Source organism: Larus michahellis, chromosome 2, assembly GCF_964199755.1.
Source record: "Larus michahellis chromosome 2, bLarMic1.1, whole genome shotgun sequence".
Lineage (NCBI taxonomy): Eukaryota > Metazoa > Chordata > Aves > Charadriiformes > Laridae > Larus > Larus michahellis.
Genome location: NC_133897.1, coordinates 9,496,696 through 9,522,831, shown reverse-complemented (window position 1 = coordinate 9,522,831; position 26,136 = coordinate 9,496,696). Strand labels below are relative to the sequence as shown.

General features: G+C 42.7%; 1 protein-coding gene across 4 annotated transcripts in view; it reads right to left on the bottom strand.

Moving 5' to 3' along the window:
- The window catches only part of DPP6 (dipeptidyl peptidase like 6), a 570,235-nt gene that overhangs the window by 15,745 nt on the left and 528,354 nt on the right, over positions 1-26,136 (bottom strand). For all 4 annotated transcript variants that reach the window (XM_074574110.1, XM_074574111.1, XM_074574108.1 and 1 more), the window contains exons 16-17: positions 24,239-24,357; positions 2,064-2,111 (exon numbers count right to left, since the gene is read on the bottom strand). In XM_074574110.1, coding sequence (XP_074430211.1) covers positions 2,064-2,111; positions 24,239-24,357 — 167 coding nt within the window. The remainder of the gene's footprint in view (positions 1-2,063; positions 2,112-24,238; positions 24,358-26,136) is intronic.

The window sequence follows — 26,136 nt, the reverse complement described above, 5'->3', positions numbered from 1 at the left end:
TGCTTAATTAAATGTAAGCACGCTATAATATTCAGTGCAACTCACTATTATCAGATTATTGCAGAATACAGAGGCAAACTCCCTTTATAGAGTAATGGGCTCATATTAAATAAGTAAATTCAGTAACATGCAACTGTCATTTGCCCTTTATTCAAAAGCAAAAGAATGAGGGGGGAAAAAGGAACCAGGGGAAATGCTAATCATACGCAGAAAATCATGAATTTCAGTAGGGGATGTGTTCTGTGCATGACTAGATCGAGTTCTCTATGTGATAAATGCTACACATATATATTTGTCAAAATAAAACTAGACTCAGCGTGTTTTATGTTACTTTTTCAAGCCCTTCATTTGCTGCTCCTGTTTTATAGTATCTCTCACTTTGTTCACCTAAAAGTATTTTATAAAACTATACAGGCGGCTATAACACAGCTCATGAGAGCGCTATGCGGCATGTGCTGTTACAGCCAGTCAGCCGTCTCCAGGTCTATGGTAAAATTCAGGTATTGTGTTTAAGGGGGGGAAAAAAGAAAGCGGCTTTGGAGCTGCAGGCCGGAGGTATCTCTCCTGGCCCTGGGGCAACAGCCTCTGTGGGCTGGAGAGCCTTGTGGGCATCACCAGGGATGCTCTGGAGTTAGGCTCAGCCAAGGCACCGCCAAGCCCAGGTCTCTGTTGGGGAGAAGAAGAGCTGATACACCCTTGTGCACAGACCGAGATACGAGTGGTCACTGGCGCAGAGAGACTGAAAAGCCAGGAGTTTGCAATTTTCTCTCATTATTACTTTAAAAAGCAGTTTCTTGTATTTCTGTAGACCAGAAAAGCTACAAGTGCCAACTTTCACGCGTCTACAGCAGAAGTAGTTTCACAAGGGACCAGACCGGCACATGGAGCTATACCCCCAGCCCACTACTGCCAGCAGCAATAACCCTGGCTCCACAGCGAGAGCCCTCCTCTGGACAGCAAAATCAGTCAGCTCCGTCACGGCACTTTTATCCAGAAATTATAGACCAGTGGGGAAACTGAGTCACGAGGAAATGAAATATTTATCTCATGGTCATCCTGAAAGCAAGATGATGGCAGATGGCCTAAGCTGTGGTCCAGGGTACATTGTGCTGCTTTGCTTTGGCAGCAAAGATCTCTCTCGCTGCCCTTACAGAAGAGTCATGCAGCAGTATATTGTTTTATTTAACTTGTTCCAGGATGCTGCTAAATTTTATGCATGTCTTTTTTTCTGCAAAGGAACATTTTAATTGGAAAAAAAAATATGGAAAACAATGGAGGGATAAATTAGAGTTAACTGTACAATACATCTCATTAACAATATTGGACACTGTTGACACTAGATGGAACACTACCAAGTATTTCTATTTTAATGGCAAAGGGTACAATATGCCACAAATCTGATTTTAAATTTGTTTTTAAAAAATTCAATCAGAATTTGGGATTGCACTCTACAGGCACTCTACAGGGAGTCCTAACCAGTCTGGCAACGGCTACAGCCAGTGCCAAGGACTGTGAGGGGGGGGAAAAAGTATGTATTTGGAATAATTCCAGTTTCACACCGGTGTAGGTGTGAATCATTAGCACGGAAAAACCTTACCAAACAATAAGTGCTACAGTCCCCTTGAACAGATCAGGAAACCAGGCAGAGGTACAACTTGTGGGCCTCACTCCTCTGTGTTATCTCTTTCAACCCGTTAATCTATATCAGCGTCATTTTTGTAGGAAAATCGTAGATTAAGGTAAATATTTCTTATTTTTGACTACGATGTAAATTAATATTTGTGAAAGACTAACAAAAAGAGAGAGAGATATCTGGACCGTGCAGTTTTTAAGAAAGTTGATAACAAACATCCTGCCCAAACCACTGTCTTCATACTCCAAACAGAAATGGGGTACGTGACGGCAGCACAACAGCTCTGCAAGTCCCTCTGACTTGCAGAAGACTCGTCTTTAGGCAGAGTCTGGGCTCCTGCCAGTCTAAGTTTACCAAAGAGCAGCTACATCTCAGCGTCCTGCCTGGCTACGTTTCTCTGAAGAATTGCAGGGCTCAAGCCCATTCTTACTCTGTGCATCGGTTGTGTTGTGAACGGTCACCATCGGGACTCGGGGACCTTGAAAAGAAGAAGAAAAGAACTTGGTTAAATATCTGCCGAAGCACACGCAGACTCACGTGAACCTGGTTTTGAATTCCAAGGAGCTGAAGACTCCTGAGACTCACTTTCCATGCAAGAGTAATCTAAAAAGCAAATCACCCTGGTATTTGAAAGAGTCTATGAATAAATGACAGTACTGTAGACTCGAAGACTTGCGAGGTTTCAAAGCCCTTTCCCAACGGACCACTAAATGCATCTTTCCCTAATTTGTAAACATTATAATTAGCACAAACACAATTAAATCACTTGCTTTTAAAATTATTCTAATGACACCCAAACATCACAGCACAAAGCATTTACATTTTGTATGCTATGGATAACTGTTGCTGTTTTGCAAATGTTTTGGTTTTGTTGTTTGGTTTTTTTTTTTAAATGAATTAAACACCAGTTTCTCTCTCACACTAGAAAAGGCCACATATGCTGTCTTAAAATGCAGCATTTGGGTATTGAAATCAGTCAGTATTACACAAAGAGGATTATCATTACTATGCAATGCACATGAGCGAACGACAGAATTCGCTGCCGTTGGATGCTACAGTCTTTAGGATGCCGTAGGCTTTCCCACAGGATCCGATAGTCTTCAGCACAGGATGCTGTAGGGTGCTATAGTCCATAGCGCAGTGGTCTGGGTTCAACCCTTTGTCCAGAAATTCACCAAGTGGCTGACTAATAGGAAAATGGGAGGGCACATGAGATTATGTTCATTTTGTAGTTGTCAGATTCTTTCTCTTTGTTTTTCAATTGTCATCTGATGACAGCTCTTGGGGACAGGATGCTGGGCCAAGACAAGCTTCAGTCTGAACCAGTACAGCCACTTGTACGTTGCTGCCATACCTGTTCGTAGCTCTTCCAATGAGTTTGACAATTCTGCTCCAGAAGGTGAAAGAAGCACTGCAATGATGAAATGCTTAATTCTTAACCTCAGAGACACTGGTTATCTTACTTTCCTTCCCTTTCCCTGTAACGTGATAGGGTGCAGCAGCAGCAAAAGTGAACAGCTGGGGAACGACCATCCGTACACCCACCAAAGATCCCAAGAGCACGACCAGAGGGCTCCCACACTGTGTGTGGGTGAAGATCACAGGTTATAGACTCACAGACTCGTAGAATCATTTAGGTTTGAAAAGAAACTCAAGATCATCAAGTTCAACCGTAAACCTAACGCTGCCAAGTTACCACAAAACCATGTGCCTAAGCATCACATCTACACATCTACGACTCAACCACTTCGCTGGGCAGCCTGTTCCAATGCTTGATAACACTTTCAGTGAAGAATTTTTTCCTAATATCCAATCTAAACCTCCCCTGGTGCAACTTGAGGCCATTTCCTCTTGTCTTATCACCTGTTACTTAGGAGAAGAGACCAACTCCCACCTCCCTACAACCTCCTCTCAGGTAGCTGTAGAGAGAGAGAAGGTCTCCCCTCAGCCTCCTTTTCTCCAGACTAAACAACCCCAGCGCCCTGAGCCGCTCCTCATAAGACTTGTGCTCCAGACTCTTGACCAGCTTCGTTACCCTTCTCTGGACTTGCTCCAGAACGTCAATGTCTTTCTTGTAGTGAGGGGCCCAAAACTGAACACAGTATTTGTGGTGTGGTGTCACCAGTCTTCGTGACAGCACTTCTCTTTTGTATATACTGTATTTCCAGTTCAAACTTAGTATGAAATGAGGGTGTGCAGCTGGTGGGGATGGCAAAATTTGGAACCATCTGTTCAAAAGACCCATGGAGGAAAAGTTGTTAGAAACCATGTTTCCTACTTTCTTGGGCTCCGACAACCTGGTGGCATGCTGCTGGCAGACAGGCCACGTTGAACTACATTGAATATCAAAAACCCCAATGTTTTTTAAGCTTCAACATTAAGACAGCTTAAAGAGGCTTGATGTTCACTGACATTCAAGCCCTTTTAAGATCTCTTGAATCCTTCCAACTACAAGCAAATCCTGCGTGATCACCAGTCGTGTGCACCAGCTGGCTGAGAAACTGCCCCTGAAATGCTGTGACTGACGGTGCGCACACAAATGGCAACAAAAACGGGTTACTGCGAGCCATCCGTGCTGGTTCGGCAAGTGGCATAAGTCCTTGGGAGCAAGAAAGACTTTAAGGCGGTATAATTGTGTCAACGGTTTTCCCCGTGCTGCCAAGAAACCACATCCCATCGCATACAACCAAGAGTGTTTAATGTAGACCTTAGGCATACAGAGAAGAGGCAGAAAAAGGTTTTATTTATAATTAAGCTGACTGATATGGCAGCCCGACTTTTGTTTCCTAGTAATTGAGAATTTTCACTAACAATCCTATTCCTTTGTTTGCACCGTTTTCTTTGACTGCAGCTAAGTGAGTATAATGCACAGAGGAAAACTGTGTTTTACTCACCAGGATTTAGCTGAATTCACCTTTCTACTACCAATATACATTGATATGCTGACCATATTTATTTATAAAATCTCCCCTGCTTTTTCCCCGCAGTCCCAGAAAAGCAACAAACCTAATAAACAATTCATCATGGGCGTGATAAAATCATCACTGAAAATAAAAGGAATCCTCCCAAATGACTTCAATCGGAGCTAGAGCAGTCCTTTAATTAACACAAAAATGCCTAATGAAAAGAAAGGGATAAACAAATACAATGCATATAATCCTTTCATTTTCTAATTTATTTTTCCTTTTTGAGTTGGCACTGGGAAAACTGTGAGAAACTAATAAATAAGGAAAAAAAGCCAGCATGTAGTTTAAAAAATTCCATGTATTATATATTGCGTTTCCTTAGTCTCTCACTACCTTACTGTCATCTCCCCAAATCAGTATTTTAAAGTGAGGTCCCATACAAAGATACTCAGTTTGAGTTAATATAAAATAAAAATATTTTAAAATATGCATCAGTATCCTTGAAAAAGTATACTTTTAAGTTCCTCATTTTTTTTTTTTTCAACAAATAAGGAAAAACGGTAAAACCAGAAATCTACAGAGCAGAATCGTCAGGTCTGTGAGAAAGATTACTCTCGATATTAAACATTCCCAATCATGACATTCCTGTTAAACAATGCATTTCACTTGTCAGCGGGGCGAAAGTCATTAAGAAGAAAAATCACTTTTTTTTAAGGAATGACGTAAATTGCTTATTTCAAGGCCAATTTTTAAAGTAAAACAACCTAGTTACATACTACACTATGTCTTTTAGTACACACACATCGCATGTCTTTCAACACTCGCAAGTCGAGTGCCTAACGCCTGACAGGGACAGAACAAAATTCTTGAAATTAGGAAGTGTATACGCACTAGCTGCCTCCCATACTTTGTTTTTGAATCTATAACGGTGTGACAGTCCCATTACACATGCCATCTGGTAAATGCCATCCACTGTCATTTGCGGATGTGAGAGTGAAACCTAATTTGTTCAATGAACTGCTGGGAGCTGACAGAAGCAGAGCGAGGACATCCTCTGCTCCGTGCCTCCTCTCTCCAGAGCCCTTCCAAACGGGCTTTGATTGGGACTCCTGAGCCCTGGCACATTCTGCTGCTTCTGTTCTTTAATCAGCGCTGATGAGCACCTGTGTCTGCCCGTCCCCCTTGGAAACTTTGGAAACGCTTTGCCTCTTGCTTACAGAGGTCCTGAGTGCATATGAGCATCAGGTGCAGGCTGGATGTAAGCATTTGCTTGTGCTCCTTGCAGAATAAAACACAAAGTGCTCCACTGGAAGAAAGTAAAGCCAACAGCAAGCCCTGATGTGAAAAGGTAAGAGAAGCTCAGCACATACTCCATCACCTGGGTGGATGTTCCCAAAATTGCGGGTGGCAGGACACTTTCTGGCATGACGAGGGTATGATGATGCCGTTGGATTTCTTCCTTCCCCCAGCTGTGAGACGCCCCGAGGTGTGGGACCTGGCACTGCTGCTCCCTGACACGTTCCCCAGATTTTTTAGGATGCTGGGTGGCACCATATGGGCTCTGTAACCCCGTTATCCCTCTCTGCATCCCTCTGGAGGGAGCAGGATGGGCTGCAGTGGGGCACCATCAGCTGGAACCGCTTCACCTGGCTTGCAGGCTGCGCTCCCCTCTCCTTGGCTCCAGCATCGCACCAGCTCACCCCAGTAACTTGACAGAAGCTTTAATGCTGCTGCTTTAATTATAGCTGAAGAGAAAGGAGCAAAACCATTGGCAGGAGAACTTCGGAGCGTATAGACGTACTCTACACATTCCTGGGTAGACGCGTAGGTAATAACGCTGCATACATCTCTAGTTACAGGAAGGAGATTTTCAATTAATACAGCTAAAAGTCTGGCTTTATCGTAAGGCCTTTGACTTTAAAAACTTTACCGTCATTATCCGTGCTAGAAGTAAATTAAGCCATATTACTATAATGACACGGGCAAATTTATTAGCAAGGAAGTACTGCCTGCCACGATCTGAAAGGGCACAGAAACTCACTGCCTCAGTAATTTGACAAGAAAAAGCCTTGGCTGTGGCTCGTCATCAATTTTTTAAGCAGCTTTCATTACTATTTCCAAGCCGGTTCTGCTTAAATGCTATCAGAAAGAAGCAACTCCAGATATTTAGCTGGTAAGGTATAGATTTCCAGAATAAAGACGGAAAATCATACAACTCTGAATAAAATATTTACCAGACGTTTGGTTTGTAACACTTTTAAGAGAATATTCTACAGTATTCCTGATGTTTTCATGATCTAAACAGCATAGAGAATTACATCAGTTGCAACTTTAAAATGAAAGTAGTGATTATAAAAGAATATGAAGAAAAATTGCAAAAAAGGTAATCAAAGTTATGTAAGTGTTAAAAAGAGGGGGGAAAAAGAGGAATTGTCTTATTCTTCTCACCCATATTCTCAAAGGCTTCAACGTGGCAGATAATTTCAGACCAGCAGCTAAATTCATAGTGTGTAAACAATGAAAATTCAAATACTCTCTGCCAGCGCCACCAGCGTATCTCTTAAGCGCTGATGAATGATTTAAAAGAGCAGCTGCAAGCAATGGGAGCTGAGAGGGTCTGGCTCTGCACAAGCGAGATAATTGGCAACAGCCATCTCTGTGTACAGATTCCAGATCTCTTTATTTGCTAATCCATGAATTATTTATACGTGCTGCATAAAGTTCGTATGTTGGGGTGATATTATCAGCCTAATAAATAAAGACACGGGGAGTTCTGCGAACCACTGCTTACAATTAAAATATTTCCCCATTTACAGTATTTTCCAGTCCATGCTACAGACAGATGTTCGTGCTCTTTGCTTTGGCAACCTTGTTGACACAAACATCAAACAGATTTGCGCTGCCATTCACCCTCCCCAAGGCATTTAATTTTTAATCTAATCTTTACTTCCTCAAATGTAACTTGTCTTGTAAAATAATCAATACTGTCTTGTTCTCGGGCAACGCGCAGGCTTGCACAAACCACACCGATAGCGCTGTTTGTTTCTGCCCCCTCTGATACTAGTGATAAATTTCATGCTTACTTTATATACAGCAGAAATAAATCTGGTTGTTCTGAGGCGGCTTCAGTCTGCAGTGACTAGAGGGCAAAAGAGCAAGAGATTTGTCCTTAATTATACTACACAAAATAGCTCCGAGGAGTTCTTCAAAAGGTTGTTTGAGAAAATAAGCATGGTCAGGTCCCGTGTCTGTTCCAGAGGATTTGGAGAGGCGCCTACAAGCAGCGGTGTGGGGAGCTGGGCTGACACTAACCACCTCCATCCCATGGTCTGTCCCGTGGCCACTGAAACACAGAAGGACATGGGACCTCCGGGTCTGAGAACACCCTTCCTTGCTTCTTCAGCTAATCCTGTATTATAAAAATATTGACAAATGCCCTCGAAATATAACTCTTTGCTGATGTAATTCCTACTGGTGTCTCACTCTTCTGGTAGGAACTGCCTTCCAACTTGAAGCCACACTGGCTGTCACTCCAATTTACACCTTTTTGGGTTTGTTCCAACAAGCTGTTTTCTACTGATCATGAGTATTCTCATTATAGTCAGAGCAGTCATGTGTCCCCAGAGCTCTCATCCAGTAGGATAAACTAGATTATTTCAGCTCCCTTTTGTAAGACAAAGTTTCTTTTCCTCTTATTATTTAATGCTAGAGCATTTTGCATTCAGTTCCTCCTAAACAGAAATGACCAGGACTCTGCCTCTGCTGTAGAGGATGTCTTAACTGGTCCTTATACAGTGAAACTGCTACTTGCACAGTTCCACAGAAAAATGTTTGCCTGACCCATTCTAGAAGAGCTTTTTGCATGGCCACAGCTGGTAGGCGGCTTGCAGACATCCAGTGATCACCTTTGCACGCCCAGGCACCCATCTGCGCTTCTGAGGCATTTATAATCCTTGAGCTTCAAGCATACAAGAAAAATTCTTGCCCTGAGTCATCATGTGCTTGATTTTGCTCTTTGTACTATTAATTTCGCTCTTTGTACTATTAATTTCTTCCACTCCAGCCCTGCAAGACAGCCGACTTCTCCAGGATTTCTCTCTGCCTTCTGATGATGCTTATCAGCTTTGTGGCCTTAACAAATTCCATTAGCTGCGTCCAGCTTTGGGTTCCCAGGCTGCCAGGGAACAATCTAAGTAAGGTCGTTCCCAAGACCAGCTCCTAATGAACCCCACTGTTGATCTCCAATTAGCCTGATATTTCTCTTCATCATAATCATTTAGCTGGTACTTAACCTTCCCTTACAATTCTTTCACTAATCCCCATCCTCTCCTTCTTAATTAATACCATCCAAGGAGGCATCACGTCGAGTGGGCTGAGTGAAAGCATTTCCTTCCTTTCACAAGGCTTTGGCTAAGGTTTTCAAAACCCATAACGCAATAATGCATGTGGATGGTTCCAAAGAGGAGCGTGGAAAACCTACAAGCTTCAAGAAATGTTGCAGGTACATTCACCCGCTGTAGCGATGAGATCAGCTATAAAGAAGGAGGTAGCTTAGGAGAATTGGCTTGCAGAATTCCTGAACCTGATATAGCACCAAGACTGTGTACCTGGAGGTGTAAGTACCAGAGGCAGGAGGGACCCACCCCAGCTCACGCGGGGTTCACTGCCTTCCCAAGAGGCTACAGCACTTTGTTCTAGTATTCTGGTTCAGATCTATGGTTGGAAGAACAAATCCGAACAGAGAAATCCCCATACCTAACTTACTTTCTTTTTCCAATTCCTCTTCTATTTCCTGCTATTTCTAATTGAATCCCTCATTAATTTAACCTCTTTCAATTCAGTTTTGATCCAGGCTTTCTGCAAACTTTGAAAAGAGACGAAAGCAACAGTTTAACATTTGTCTCTGTTTTTTAAAATATAAGTTTCTTATTGGATTAGTATATGCTAATCTTAAGAGAAACACCACATGTGGAGGAACATGCCTGATGTTTTCTGTATTCTCTGTCTACCTTGGAAAGTCTCTGGATAACTCCGGATGCCCAGGGAGGTTGTGCATTCTCCATCCTTGGAGGCTTTGAAGACAAGACTAGACACAGCCCTGAGCAACCTGCTCTGATGTCTTCTCTGACGCTGCTTGGAGCAGGAGGTTGCACTAGAGACCTCCTGAGGTTCCTTCCAATCTGGATTCTCCTATGATTTTGTGATTCCGTGATTAAAAAATGTCACAAATGGCAGGGCCGTCGTGACGGAGCGACTGTGTAGCCATGCCCTGGTAGAGCTGTGGAAGGGGAGGAAGAGTGTTGCAGTCCCTGTTACTCCTCCCAACTCCTCTAATAAGCATACTGATGATATATTCAAGGGAAAAAGATCTTTCCTTGTAATCGCAGCATGAAAGAAAATATTCTCTTCTCAGTGCCATTTACAACTCATTAACACTGACAGAATAAAACCCCATTGCATATTTTGTGTTTATTCCATTAAAAGCCTAGTACAAACTGATTTAGATAATCTAAATTTATTCTTTTTCATAAGCAAAATTCTCTTGCAACAAAATAATGATGTAGCTAGTTAATTTATAACCGATGCTGGATATTAACTTTTTTTAAAAAAAAAAAACACCTGTAAATAACATTGCTTCATATTGTCTGGCTATTAAGCTGTTTTCCTTTCATGAGTTCTCAGGTTTTAATATATCCTTAATGTACTGACTGCATTAACAATGGACTAAACAAGCACCGTGCAAACAGAAAACAAAAGCCAGCAATAAACCTTACAGCTGGGCCAGCTGGCAAACAAGGTGAGAGAAGCAGTTTTCCTTAGAGGAAGCTTTACATCTTGCGGGATGGCAACATCTGTACTATCCGCTGCAGAACAATGAGTTCAACCAAGGTTGCTCATATAGCTGGAAATAACGCACATGCACCCTAGTCTCAACATGCGGGAGGTCACCGCCTGATTTGTGAAGCTTCATTATTTGAAGCATCGGAGGAAGCCTGTTGTCAAGGTCATTTATCTCCTACGAGTGCAGTCCAGATAAGATTTTATATGTACAGAATGACCGAACGAGAAGAACCCTGGCTGTAAGCAGATGACAGATCACCTTCCTCTGGGCAATGCCAGACAGCTCATATTTACAAGCAAGAATCAAAACGAAAACAGGATCAAAGCATGTAAAAGCAAGGAACACATAGTGCTTTGGAGAATGAGGTAGTTTTAAAGCGGAGAGGACTTTCACTTTCATTCCACAATCTTCTTTTTCCGTGCACTGGAAATTACAGGTGTTTTCTATTAATTTTATTATTAAATAGTCATGCATTTTTTTTTTTCACTTATTCTATGTCATTGAGTATTTATGGGTACTTTACACTGCATTGAAGATGTATAACAATACAGTGAAATATTTCATAACATAAATGAACGGTCTACTTAAAGGAAGACAAAATGTGACTGAAACACCCGGAAAAGCCACCGTTTTAATTAGTCTCAGACTACTTTAATAACTACGTTGTTAACAGCCAGTAGAAAAGAAGTTCTCCTTCGAATTCCAAACCACTAATAGCATCTTCTCTTTTCCCGGAGAAAAAGCTCTTGTGGTACCTTCTGTTTGCGCACAAGGGATTTTTCACACCAGCCTGCTATTGTGAAGTCATACGGGCATGTGAGGGAGCGAGAACGAGCATTCCCCATCCTGCCGCTACCCACGGGATTTCTGACCCATGAACTGCGCACAAAGGAGTTGAGACACAAGAGCCAACCTCGGCTGTTAAGTAAGAAAGGGAGTCAAGTGAATGCAAATGTGAATTATATAGTAATTATAATATAAATAGGACCCAGAGATTAAGTCTGTGCATGCTTTCAAACAGCAGAAACTAATTTAAGCTTCATAAGCCTCAGGAAAAGTTCCAAAAGGTCACAGTTTGCCTGGAAGCACTAATTACAGCCTCCCGCTACTGGGTATACAAAAACCCAAGCGTTTTCGTAATCATCCTTGTATAGGAAACCATTCTGGTCACAACAGATAACAGTCACCCAGTGACCTAATCTGTGAGCAACCACCGGGATTGCCTTCCAGGCACCGGCGCGGCTGCTGTGCTCATTTAGCATTCGTCTGGCTGGGAACCTGCACCCATACTGGTGGCTTCTGCCTGGTTCCTGGAGGCCGCTATCACATCGCAGGACATCTAGTTGCACTTCAGCGTTACCTCCATGTTTCTTAGGCACCTTGGATTTTGTCAGCCAGATACCTTGGCTAGGACGCCTGGCTTGTGCAGAGGCACGAGGGCAGCGTGCTCTTGGGGATTGCCTGTTCTGCTCTACCCAGGAAGGCAACACTGCGTTCAGACCCCCAGGGCACAGAGTGTCAAACACTGGCTTTCTACCCCTTGCTGTACACCCCCAGATCCAGGCCAAGGACAGCTCAGATCGTTCAGAAAATTTGAGCTGCACATAAGGCAGTAAGTAGCCAACCTCTCTGTTGAAGCATATTATAACACCTGCTGTGACAGAAAATAATGTAACTCTGGGCCAGCAGATGAAAACCATAATTTATTTTTGAATAAGGGAGAACATAGATACCATCCTACTCTGGGGGGCAGCAGTAATAAGCTGCAGTCATCAGATGGCCCATAAAATACTCCCAAATCCTCACTCTGTGGTTCCCTAAAAAATTTAGACTAGTGTTGTCCACCTCCAATCCCACCTCTGCCTCTTGGTCCCATCCCAGCATTTCCTTGCGCGATCAGAAATGTTTGTACAACCATCCAGCAAAATAGCAGAAGAGTTTCTAGAGCTGGTCCCAACAGAAAAATAATATTATATTTAATTTTCATGCCGTTCAGTTCCTAGACCCAGCTCAGAGCAAGCTCTCTTGTGGCACAGGCAGCAGACTGGTGAAAACGCCCCCAGGGTGGGCAGAGGATGGAGCTGCCTCTTTCAATGGCAGCACTGACTTTGTCTTCCAGCCCTTCTGGACATACAGAGCTGGGGTCCTCCAAGACATACTGATGACAAATACGATAAGGTGCTTTATAGGGGGTTATTGCATTTCCCAGCAAGGCGAGGTGGGGCAGAGAGAGGCACCATCAGTCGGGACAGCAGGTCGAAACCACCTTCCCTTGAGCCACTTCCTCCCAGTCACCACCTGCGAGCTATTGCTTATGGTGTCTGCAGTAAGAAAAGCATTTACAGTTGTTTCTCAGCCTTGGCTGGTGTCTTCAGAGCTAACGCCATGGCTGCGCTGAGGTGTGGTGGCAGCTGGTGCATACCGCACCAGTAAAATCCGGGAAGCAACCTTTCACGTTTGTTTAAACCAGGGTGCACCTGTTGTGTTTCTCTATTCATAGGCTCTCGACTGGGTTAATAAAACTCCTTTCCAGCTCTAGTAGTTATTTCAGCATCTAATTGAGTCTCTTTAGACTACCTCAATGACACCATTTATTATGATCCTCGCTAAAGGTCACCCGAATTGCCAAGCTCTGGCCCTCTCAGTAGGACAAGCTGCACTTAGAAAGCATTTACTTGAATTTCAGTAAGAAGTGCTTCGGAGACTCTCTAAGATGCTTTGCCATTACCATGATGGGTAGTTTTATGATATTATTAGTTGACACTAAACCCACAGGCTTCAGAAATACTGCCAGACAGCGGGCTTTCTACGTAACTAAGTTTAAGTAGGGATTAAATGTAGATATTTCCCCCCTGTGCGTTTAATGTTTGTTTCAGACCCTGGAGTGAGATACTTGTACCCACAGCAGCCAGCTTCCCCCAGCCATCTGCCAGACACGCCACAAGCCACGTGAAGTTACCTGGAGACGTTAAATGGGAACTTCAGCTTCTTCATCTCTCAAAAGCAAGAAAGAGAATTTCTACCATTTTAACCTGGGTGTCATCAAGCAAAAACACTCCTAATAAAACACTCTCCCTGTAGCGCTCGAGAAGTAAACACTTTTTTCCCTGTTTGAATCCTTCTTAGAAGATCAGTACTTCCATGTCACCCACAAGGAGTACATTGCACACACGCACATGTCTAACGACCCTCCAAACCAAAAAAAAAGCCACAGAATGAAGTTGTCCCTTGCAGCTGCACCGGGTGTCTTTTATAGCACCCTCATGATGCTATAAAAACATAATGCATAATGATGTGCTTTAAGTCAAAACGGGTTGTTATATTTTTCATAATTGCTTTACTGCTGCTATAACTCAAAATTCAATCCCTCGTTCGAGATGATCATTGCCTTTCTCTACAGGCACTGAGCGATGCTAGGGTGGCACGGGAGGCTGGTCTTGCTGGAGTGCCATCCCGTGACGTACCTCCAGCTCGCGCCGCCGCTGGTGGGAGTGAAGAGCATTCAGCACCTGGGAGGACTGGCCCCGCGCTTATTAAGGCCTGGGATGTAATTACAGACTAGTTACCGAATTGCTATCGAGACGAAACATCGCGCGGTGCCGTGAGCTAACAGCAAACGTGTGCAGCCATGCCTTGTTAACTCTTCACTCCGGTATGGTTTAATCATTTTACATGCTGGTTTTGTTACGGGAGTGCTCTCCGGCATGCTAATCGCTGGGTTTCTGCGAGGAAGGTTTCTCTGCGGTGAAGAGACTGAAGATTCACTGAATCTTTCAAAACCACGCTGGTAATTTATCCATCTAGGAGCCTCTACGCCCCTTAGTGTCCCTGCACATCTGAGCGTTGCAGCCAGCAATGCATTTTATTTTCACAACACCTCTAGGAAGCTGGAATTACACGACCTGCTTGAGTTCTCTAAAGGAGAGAGAAAAAAAAATCAAACCCGTGTGTCCTACCTATAGCATTTTGCAGCTAGTTACGACTTCTTGGACCACTGCTACCAAATGTGTCTTTGAACTCTCCATGTCCAGATACGGGACAACAAATTAAAACAACCACTATAAAACCCACCTGTTTGTAAGTATATGTATCACAGGTGTCCACATTCAACTCAGGATTTAGAGAATCCAACAGTATTATAGAAATAACATGACTGTTTTCTTATAGAAAAGAAACAAAGAAACAAAGAAAACAGTCCACTTACTTTTTTGCAGATATATATGCCTAAATATTGAATTGTTTTATAGTCCATAAATAGCCAAATACATCCAGGGAAGAGCTGCGTACTTTCATTATTGCTTGCACTGATGTTTACCTGAGCATAACGGCTACTAAAAACCAATCTAGTTCCAGGAATGCTATTATGAGACTGTGATATAGAAGATTTCCATGTGATATGCAAGGCGATATATGAGCAACGTAGCTAGGTTTTGGAGATGAAACATTGCTTTATGAACTTTTGCTTCATGAATGGTAGATATTTTACATCAATTTTCAGCTCATGGCATTTGCTTGTCCATAGTTAGCATAAAAAATCCTTGTCTCCAGATTTTCCATGGCTTTCCAGGGATGGTAGGTCTGGTCCAAATGGCACAGGTTAAAAGGTCTGATTAAATGAAGGAACTGAGAAAGATGTAGAAAGAGGTTCATTATCCTCCTGCCTGAAGGCATGAACCAACCTCTAATTGCGGGAGCTGGGCAGACATGGGTACATTATTGCAAAAATCCTGGAGAGGGTAATTATGCACCATCCACTGATGGAGAGAGGCTACAGCGCTAGAGACAGTTCTGGTCTGTGCCAGGAGCCGGCGGTGCTTTTCCTTGGAGTGCTGTCTTGCAATATGAGGAAGGAAATGGGGGTCACGACACTTGACTCAAGACATGGCCATAGGCAAACCACTAATTCTGGCTGTACCTCTGCTCCCCACTTGGTAAAAGCATGAAAACGATCATCTGGGGAAAGGCAGCAAAGGGCTTTGCATATCTTTCCATAACTTGAATTAAACGCTTAGTGCAGCATTTAGTTTACCAACCATAAAACCTGTATCCTGAGAAATCTCAACATAGAATTATCCTGAGATATTAAATGATATTAAGCTCTCCCTGTTCAAAGTGACATAGATGTACACGTTACTGACAATAACGCGTCTGTGATGATCCCGTGCCCCCCTCATATTAATGGAGAAACTAAAGCAAAATGTGATTTGATGCACTCACGGTGAAAGACAAATGTCACGATCTTCTTTACTGAGGCAGAAAGGATTCAGACACTTTTATTCAGAAAGTAAACCCCTAGCAGCAGAAACCCGTTTTTCTGTGACGAACATTACAGACAAAAAATTTCTCATGAGTGATATGCTAAAACTAGTACATTTTTGTGAAGATGTTTGTTGATTAAAACTCATAGCTCTAGGATTTTATGGGGTTTCCTGGGGGAAAACTTCCCCAAAATGACAGAATCATAGAACGGTTTGGGTCGGAAGGGACCTTAAAGATCAGCCAGTCCCAAGCCCCCTGCCCTGGGCAGGGACACCTGCCACTAGACCAGGCTGCTCAAAGCCCCATCCAGCCTGGCCTTGGACACTTCCAGGGATGGGGCATCCACAGCTTCTCTGGGCAACCTGTGCCAGTGTCTCACCACCCTCATAGTGAAAAATTTCTTCCTAATATCCAATCTAAATCTACCCGCTTCCAGTTTGAAGCTGTTACCCCTCATCCTATCACTACGTGCCCTTGTACAAAGTCCCTCTCCTGCTTTCAGCATTATAAAAAGTGCAGATGAAACTGAATCCATAAAAAGATGGGCAAAATAAAATGGTACTTTGTCACAGTAAAATTCATGAACAAATCCAAGCACTTTATTGGTTTTAATTTAGCTTTTCTTTGAGACGCATTCAAGCCTGGCTAAATCAGTGGGTAATCCCATGAGAGAATAAAACCCTGGGAGATCTTCCAGAATACATATCCTCAAAAAAGACACATTCTTTATGCAGTAATGGCATCTAAGTATAGCCTCAATACTAGAAACAATGCCCAGAATTTTGTGTTTACTCACATTAAAAAAAAAATAAAATCATGGGTTTTAAATCCTTGAGCTGAACTATGCCAACGGTAACGGTGCTGGACGCTGGCCTTTCAGCGGATGTTCCCACCCACCCGGCTGTTGGCTGAGCTTATCTCAATGCTGCACAGCACTGGGCTATGCATTAATCGCCCAGTTTTCCCACTTTTCTGACCACCTCCAGCCTCCTTTAAAAATTCTTCTGCACAGGAGTGCTGGCTAGTGGGTTTTAGTAAACAGCCCATGCCACATTATTAAAAGAAAGCAGGAGAAGTGCTAATTAGCAATCACTACCCGGGTTTGGAAAGACTGCACTGATCAAGAACATGAGCCCTGTTTTGAATCCTGATCCCAATAGCCATAAATGCTGAGCTGATGCATCCTCCTACAGCAGCCCTCATTATAAATTAATGATTTCACTTATCGCCCACACTAAAAATTTCTGTGTATATGGTATCCCCTAGAAGCATAACCATACATTTCAGACTTGCACCATCTGTGTGGGCAGGAGCTGGTGCTGCAACCACATCAGAGGGCAGAAAACCCTAGATCTGTAAAATTATTCCAAAACTTGGTTTTAGATCTCTTCATGCTGGAAGGCTGAACCTTGCTAAATCCTGCTCCGGACCCTTCAGTGTTAAAATGTGATTAAAAGTGAGGTCAGGGCAACCCGCCACAAAGTAGAGCCAGATGATTTGATAAAAATTGGTAGTAAAAGTCTTTGCTGACTCCAACAAAAATCTGGAAAATAACAGAAATGTAGAATAATAAAAGGACTTTTTTTAATGCTCAGAATAAATGTAATAAGTGTAAGCAGCAAGTAATGCTCCTAAGTGTTCCCATGTCCAGATGGTGTTTCCGTATTCCACCAAGAGGGAGGAAAGAAGATAATTAAATTCTCAAGAAATAGTTTAAGGAACTAAGAAGTTTATAGCCACATGCTGCCTCCACTAAGAACAAACTTGCAGCACTTGTCTTTAAAACTCAGAAATACACAGACAGAAAGAATTACATGTACAATGGTATGAGGAACGTGACTCAGATTATGGCTGTGTTGCCTCTTCATTAGTGTCAATCACTCCCAAAGAAAATCCTTAAATTGCAACATTTTCCTACTCTGTGCTTTTGCACTATTTGTTCTGTGTTTATGGGATTGAACCAGGCTTTTATCTGGCAGGACCTAAGAGCTATAAATCCTATTTTTAATTATTTCCCGGGCCTATAGGCATCCTTCAGCACTGTAGGGCCAGGAGTGTAGTTTCAGGGCTGTTGTCATTGGGGCTGCTGGCTCAGAGGACATACCTGGGGAAAAGCAGATGTATACCCAGATAACTCCCTTTCCCTGGTTCTTTAGGTATTTTATCAAGCACAGCTCAGTTACAACACATCATTTTGCTCTACAGCTACAAAATTGCCTGCTAGGAAAGGCAGAAATGACTTCATTCCTGTTACCTGTGATCACTGATCTACAGCATCTAGGCTATGCTACTGATAACTGCAGTGGTAGAGAGGACATCCAAATCAGGTGATAATACTTTAACATTTTTGTTAGAAGAATCTATTTTCCTTTCCCCAAAGAGAGAGACAGCTTGAAAGTCATTTGACCTGCACAATACTGACATTAAAGACTACCACTCAGCTACAAACACAGGTTCCAGCAGAGATAATCTTCAAAAAGCTAGGATAAACTATAGTGGTTTTATGGTATTTTGAATCAAAACAATCTTACTGTTTCTGGAAAAGGAGGAAGGACTTGAGACTCGAATCATAGAATCATAGAATCATTTAGGTTGGAAAAGACCCTTGGGATCATCGAGTCCAACCATCAACCCCACTCTACAAAGTTCTCCCCTACACCATATCCCCCAACACCACATCTAAACGACTCTTAAACACATCCAGGGATGGTGACTCCACCACCTCCCTGGGCAGCCTATTCCAGTGTCTGACCACTCTTTCTGTGAAGAATTTTTTCCTAATGTCCAGCCTAAACCTACCCTGTTGCGGCTTGAACCCATTCCCTCTTGTTCTATCGCTAATTGCCTGTGAGAAGAGACCAGCACCAACCTCTCTACAATGTCCTTTCAAGTAGTTGGAGAGAGCGATGAGGTCTCCCCTCAGCCTCCTCTTCCTCAAACTAAACAGTCCCAGCTCCTTCAATTGCTCCTCATAAGATTTATTCTCCAGGCCCTTCACCAGCTTCGTTGCCCTCCTCTGCACTCGCGCCAGCACCTCGATATCTCTCTCGTATTGAGGTGCCCAAAACTGGACACAATACTCAAGGTGTGGCCTCACCAGTGCTGAGTACAGGGGGACAATCACATCCCTACTTCTGCTGGTCACAAGAAGAAGATTGCATTCCTTATTCTGTTACACTGTTGTCTCTTCTCAAAGTGAAAGCTGATTTTTCCCAAATCGGTCAGTGAATGAGAGGATAATACGCAGCGCTGTGGCAAAGGCACTTCTCCGTCACCAGCAACCATGCCCAGCATGAGACAATAGTTTTCTCTTAGCCCTCATCACAGTCCTCTCCCTTCTGTGTAACTACCAATTTTCTTTGTATCATCCCTAAAAATGATTAATCCCTTCCTGATAATGCATGATTATGGAGAACTTTAATTAGCAGGCTGGTAGGCATTCCATGAACAACAACTGCGTCCCCCCCCGCCTTTCATTTTCATCATGTATTAAATGGCATTAATTGCAGTAATGTATGCATGTGCCAGAGGTCTTCCTCACTCTTCCTCTTGTCTCAGAGCTAGAAGGCATTAACCCTTTGTGGGGAACCTCACGCCTCTCCACGTGCATTGAGCTGGCCAAGATCAGCTTATGGCTGAGATCAGTTGATGGAGATTGATCAACTAAGGTAAAGGATGCTGCTACGATGCCACTGTCTGCAAGCGCAGTGACTTGAACTCCAGGATCCAGAAAATCTTTGCCAGTTCTGTGCATCCAAGCAAAAGTCCCAGTGACTTCACAGATTTTACATGAGAGTGAAGACACTGTACCCAAACCTGCCACGCCGAGTGTCAGAGGACGTCAGCCTGCAACAGAAATGGTTGCACGTCCTTTCTTCCCCCATGAACAACCTCATTAGGACTCAGGTTTTAACAGTGCTGGCAGCTTACACTGGGGAGCGAGAGAAGGAGTCATTGAAGAAAAGGTGCCCTTATTTAAAATGGAAATACCAAAACACTACACAGCTGACTACAGTGGTAGTCATTGCTAAGGCTTCATCCTCCAGAGAAGGAGCCACCACCTGAAAATGGGCTTTAGCACTTTACTGGCTCCGTGTCATTCAGCTTGCACCATACGTGTCTGAGCCTTACTAAAGAAACAGGAATAAATTGTGTTCCACAGCCAAAACTTGTAATTTCTTACCCTTTTCCCAATGCAATTGAATTTTACATCCCATTCCAGATGAGAAAACTTCATCCTCAATTAAATTTATGTATAAAGCAGCAAAAACCTTCCATCCAGATCTTCTTTCTGTTTATCTTAGAGGGAATCAGTGGCAGTGCCTGTGCTAGTTTATGAGAGGAGGCAGAAGTGTAAGCCCATATTTTATGATGAAAGTGACAGCAGGATTGACCTTGCTCCAGCACATATTGCTTTTTCGACAGTGTCTAGAGGAGATAATCTAACAGCAGTCTGCAAAGCATCATGTTTCCTTAGATCCTGATATCGTAATTCAATCATGAGCATATAAAATTAGATGAAAAATAAGGTAACTAGCCTTCTGGGACTGAGTGATTGCAATAAATGTTGCCTCCTGACAGTAAGCATTACATTGTCCTCTTGAAAGAGAGGTTACCTTTTATTATTCTTCTCTCATTTCAGTCTGTGCCAGGTAGTTCTGCTCTTAAGCATAGTCTGCAGGACAGCAAAAAATCCTTTAAGACAATTATATGCTGCCTCTAAAGTACAAAAGCGGTGAGTAGAAAACTTCCAACTTTTCACCTTTGGGATCAAACACGAAATGCCAGACCTTTCTTGGTTTTTTTTTAAAAAATAGATGTTTTCCCTCTCCATAGCCTGTCATGTAAGCATCACAGAGTACTTGATAAGTATCGGTTGCTTAATCAAATCTTAAAAACCTTGCCATTTGTTTTAGAGAAGTTAAGCTGACCACAGTCATGTCTGCGACTCTAAACTCAGCAAAGTTTGCAACTAAAGATCACAAAGCGAGTTAATAGAAGGTATGTAATGAAACCGAGGTATGGTGGAGGTTAGTCTCTAAGTGTCAGTACATAAATTGTTTTTAAGCCGTAATTATTTGCCCATGCATTTGTCCCGTGGACAGTTGAGAAAATCCAATTTTTTAAATTATTACAGGCTTGATCAGAGTAAAATCATTTATGTTTAGCTACCTTCGAAGATACATATGGGTCTGACATAAAGTCATACACCAGTTACTGCTACAGTAGGCATTCACAGAGTGTACAGCAAGACCTGAGCTCTGGGTGCTTTCATACAGCATAGATGGAGAAGAAAGCACCAAGCAGCAATAGGTACTGCCTGCCACTCTCTGGTCATTAACACCAACTCCACCTGGGATTTTTCTGGGGAAGCAGGGGTGGGAATTCCTGGCAGAAGCCCTTGGGCAGCAGATGTTGTAAGAGAAACACTTGTCCCCTCTGGTGGGCTGCTGCTCTACCTGCTTGGTTAACGACAGGGTAAGGAGGACTCCTTCACAGATCCTCATTCAAGTAGCTTTTCCATCTATGTGTTATATCTGTATATGAATAAATAGGATTTCCTGGTAATCAAAAAAATTACTAGAGTATGACTGCTTATGAGCAATAAAACAAAACCCTGAGAAAGTGAGGCAAGGCCAAGCTCTAGCTAAGGAGCCTGAGAAGCTGTGGAGAATGAAGTCTTCTACCAGTGGATCCAAATGATCCTCCATCAAACTGCAACAGCTCCACCCTAGTTGTATGACCAAAGGCTGCCGGGATGATTTTATCCAGAAGCCTGCTTTGCAGCCAGAACAGATGTTTCCACTGACCTGACCCACACCAGCTGCAACAGGAACCAGAAGGAGTTGTCTCTGCTGTAAATGTACCCATAGCAGACACCTGAAGTTAGACGGATCCTACACGAAAAGTGCTAAAAAGAAATGTCTCTTTCTCCCGTAAAGCGCATAAAAGCAAAGAAGGTGAAAGACCTCTCACTTTCAGTTATGTAAATAAGGAAGAACTCCACCAAACGATATTTTTATAAAATCATTGAAAATGGAAATCCTACCAAGATCTCTGTGTTTTCTCACGTATACATATTTTGCAAAGGTATCTGTATGGAGACATCCGCATTAGCTCCACAGTTCAAGCTGCACTGAATTTGTGCTACACTGAGATTACAGTTTGAGAAATTAGTCCTGCATAATGAAAATTCAGACAAAGATTCAGTAGATGTAAACAGATCAAACTCTAATGACCTTACAATGGAGGTATTGTTTACAGCAGCTGAGAATCTGGCCCACGGTTTGTTATGCAAAACCATTATCTTGTGTACTTGGATTAATGTACACCCTAATAAAACTCATTAATCTCTTCGGGTATCACTGCAGGGTTTTTGTGAATGAGACATAACATAATAGAAACATATCACCTCATAATTGTTGATAAGACCCTTTAGAAACCTTAATCTTGTTACTCATAAATGCATCTAACTATGGTAAAACAATTACCTTGGTTCAAAGGAAAAGGACACTGGACTAGTAGCTATTGGCAGCTTTTCTTCAAATGAAAACAAGAAGAAAAATATACAGGGCTTTTCTTGTAAAGAGACAAACTTCATAAACTTAACAACCTTTACTACAGAACTGAATGTTTAGTGGGAAATGACACTCTGCATACGTCTGCCATAATTATAGATTCGGAGATTTACTTGTAGTCTGCTAAGTTAATTAGTCCACTGTACTGTCAATGCTATTTCACTGCACTGTATTGCAAGCTATTCTTTAGAATACCTATAAATGACCCCCCAAATACAGTCTATCTCTACTCCTTGGGGCAGAACATGTTTTTACAGATGTCCACATCTCGACTTTTTGCTTAGTATCATGTTAACCATTTCACTTCTCCCCTTGATCTTGATTATCCCGGTTATTTCCCATTCTGCCATCTCAAATACTTCTTTAACCTTGGTGTTCACCGTGAACAGTTACTGGTACCAATGGATACTTGCCAGTCAGAGAAGGGGCAGTCCACGCGTCACCAAACAGGCTGCTGATGTTCAGCAGAGAGAGTACCTCATAGAATCATAGAATTGCCTGGGTTGGAAGGGACCTTTCAGATCATCTAATCCAACCACGAACCTAACTCTGACAAAAACCATCACTAAACTCTACCTCTAAGCACTGTGTCTACCTGTCTTTTAAACACCTCCAGGGATGGTGCCTCAACCACCTCCCTGGGCAGCCTCTTCCAATGCTTAATAACCCTTTCAGTGTCAAAATTTTTCCTAATATTCAATCTAAACCTCCCTTGGCACAACTTGAGGCTGTTTCCTCTTGTCCTATCGGTTGTTACTTGGGAGAAGAGACTGACCCCCACCTCTCTACCCCCTCCTTTCAGGCAGTTGTAGAGAGCGAGAAGGTCTCTCCTCAGCCTCCTGTTCTCGAGGCTGAACAACCCCAGCTCCCTCAGATGCTCCTCATAAGACCTATTCTCCAGACCCCTCACCAGCTTCGTTGCCCTTTTCTGGACCCGCTCCAGCACCTCAATGTCTTTTTTGTGGTGAGGGGCCCAAAACTGGACACAGTACTCGAGGTGGGGCCTCACCAGTGCCCAAGTACAGGGGGACGATCACTTCCCTAGCCCTACTCACCACACTGCTCTACAACAGCATACGCAGTAGCTACTTTTTTTTTTATGCTACTCACGTTTGTTTGTTCCTGAGCTGTTGAAAATAAGGCATTTCTTGTCGGCTTGCTGCTTTGCACTAGTTGCTTTATAGGGTGTGCAGCCATTTGAGCAGCTTCAATCGTAGCAGCGGCCAACCAGTACGAATAACGCTTACCATGGGGGGCTGCAATCCAGGTCTGGGTGCACGCACCGTACGTGCAATTTAGGATAATTAAGCAGAATTAAATTACATAGGATTAAATGCTGTGGAGTTTTGCATTTGTTCTTCACAGAGCTGGAGAAAGCTGACTTTTACAGCTCTCCTCCTGAAATGCTCTCTATCCTTAGACCTTTGGATACTGTAAGGCATATTCAACACTAGAAATCTCTGTCAGACCTATAGATTCCTCCAGGCCAAGGGAAATGTATGATGAACGAGCAGTTCTGTACTCACGTTGCCCATTAGGCAGCTTTCTGCAAACTGTCTTTTCTTGGCAAACTGTCTTTTCATTGTAACTAATTTACTTCAAATCCCCCTGCTCACAGTACTGGTATGAGTTGATGTATTTGGAACTCAGTTCCACTCTCCCACAGTTAATCCCACCTCACTGGTTTATATATCACAAACTTTCTGATGTTTTATCTCCTCTAGGTTTTGCTGTTACTTTAACTTAAGGATGCTTGGAGTGGGTAAAGGCGTGTACCCCTGTCTTCAACGGTCAGATATACACAGGAAAAGGTTGCACGTACCTGCTTTTAGTTAAAAATAAAAAATACACAAAAGAAAAAAAAAAGTAAAGAGTAAAGCTTTAAAAGCAAAGTAACACAGATATTTATGGCCAGCCTTTCGAAGCTGCCCACAGGTACATGGTGTATCTAAAGATATCAGTGCCAGCTCTAAATCCCATCCTTAGGCACAACAACTGCAAATAACAAACCCCAACATACCTTCGCATGTCAGTAGGAAGTACTCCAGCTTGGGACTGAAGGATGCACTGAAATAGGTACAGTTTTCAATCAGATCACACGACAGGCACCGCCTGTTGAAGTTCCCATTTGTGCTTGCGCTGCAAAAGTTAATACAAGCCCATGAAGGTCACTGAGCAAATGTTATCTGGAAGCAACATGACTTGAACCTTACTGTACCGTAGAACAAGACCATAAATATAATGTGTCCAACATTAGTAAGAGACAAAGCATTTCCATTCGGTTGAGTTTAAATAGCGGTAATGGCTTTTTTTGCCTGAATGGAGAATATATAAAAGGATACCGATGTCTTTTTTGCAAGGTCAGGTGGTTATGAGGGAAGGTATAGTTTTTAAAAGAAAATGATGGTTGCAATTCCACAAGAGGAAGTCATAATTCGGTGAATGAAGGCATGAAAAAATGGAGCAGTATTTCTACACCTACTTATATTACAACAGACCATAAAGAGCTGGAATTGCTTTATTTAAGTTTCTTACTGGTTGCCTCACTGGTCTGGTTTGCCAGCAGCTGCCTCAGAGGCCAAAGCCCTGTTTAGGGGTTTAAATAGTTGCTCTTATAACGTCCAAGTAGGAAGGAAAGATTAGATTTAGGGGTCTGTTTTTGAAGAAGGCAATGTGGTCTGTCCACCACGCTCAGAAGTGTTTTGTAAGAGTCTACTGAAGGTTGAAGAATGAATTACGGATTATTAACAAATATTAATAAATAAATTTTTTTGCACTGCTATGGCATTTTGAAACTTCAAAATGCTTCAAGAATATTAACTAATAGAAATTTCCAGTTATTACTGTAAAGCAGATAAGCGTTTTTGCTACTATTTCGATGTAGAATGAGATGAGGCTGAGCAACCTGTTTAGAGCTACGGAGACTGAACTGAGCAGCTCTTGGGTTCTTGTTTAGGCTCAGATCATGTTTCTGCCTTAAATCCTGTTTACAAGCTACTAAATCAGACACAAAAAGGAAGAAAAAAAAAAAACAAAACCACAACCAAACCCCAGATCTTCATGTGATATAAGCTGTCAGAACTCCAGTGGAGCTCTGTCAATGAACACGTGCCAAGGACGCTTCTGAGCTGACCCGCTTGGGCTGGGACAAGACACAGTCAAACCACCCAGCGCAGGAAAGCAAACACGTGAAGCGAGGCCAAGATCACCGTGTGATCAAAGTACGGTCAAGGACATCAGCATTTTGGGCATCCCTTTCCCTGTTGCCTGTGTTCATAAGGCACCCGGGGGAGCTGCATGCCAAGATGAGCGAGGGGTGGGAAGCTCTTTGGCTCATGCCAGCAGCTCTTGAGCAGCCGTACCTGGACTCAGCGTTTAAAATGAGATTTTCTTCCCATTTCAAGAGAAATGAATGGTCAATATAATTTTGATTATTTTTTTCTCCAAGAAAAAAAAAACCACTGAGCTGAGCTACTCTCAAAAAACACAGTGGAGTGCAGTGAACAGGCATACAGGTCTCAAAAGGAAAAAACGATTCAATTATAGGTAATTTATTTTGCTCTAGTTTCCTTCCCACTGGTGAAAAAAAAGGTATGACATCATGTTAGAGAAGGAAAACATACTGACTGTCCCTGTCAACTGAACCTATCGCCGACTCTGCCCTTCATTGCAGCTGCTGAGATGACAGCAGGGGGATTGAGAGGAAAAATATGGCAAATGGAATAATAATTCCAAAATTATTATTTAAAAGTTTGGGTTTCCTCCCCTTTGTAATCTGCTCCCACGATACTGCACAATAGCTACATTACCAATAGCTTACTAAAAACCAGCCTCTTACTCATCATACTGTTCCGGAAGATACTAAAGTCATCTGGAATTGCAGAAAAACATTTGCAAACATAACATATTGTTATTTCT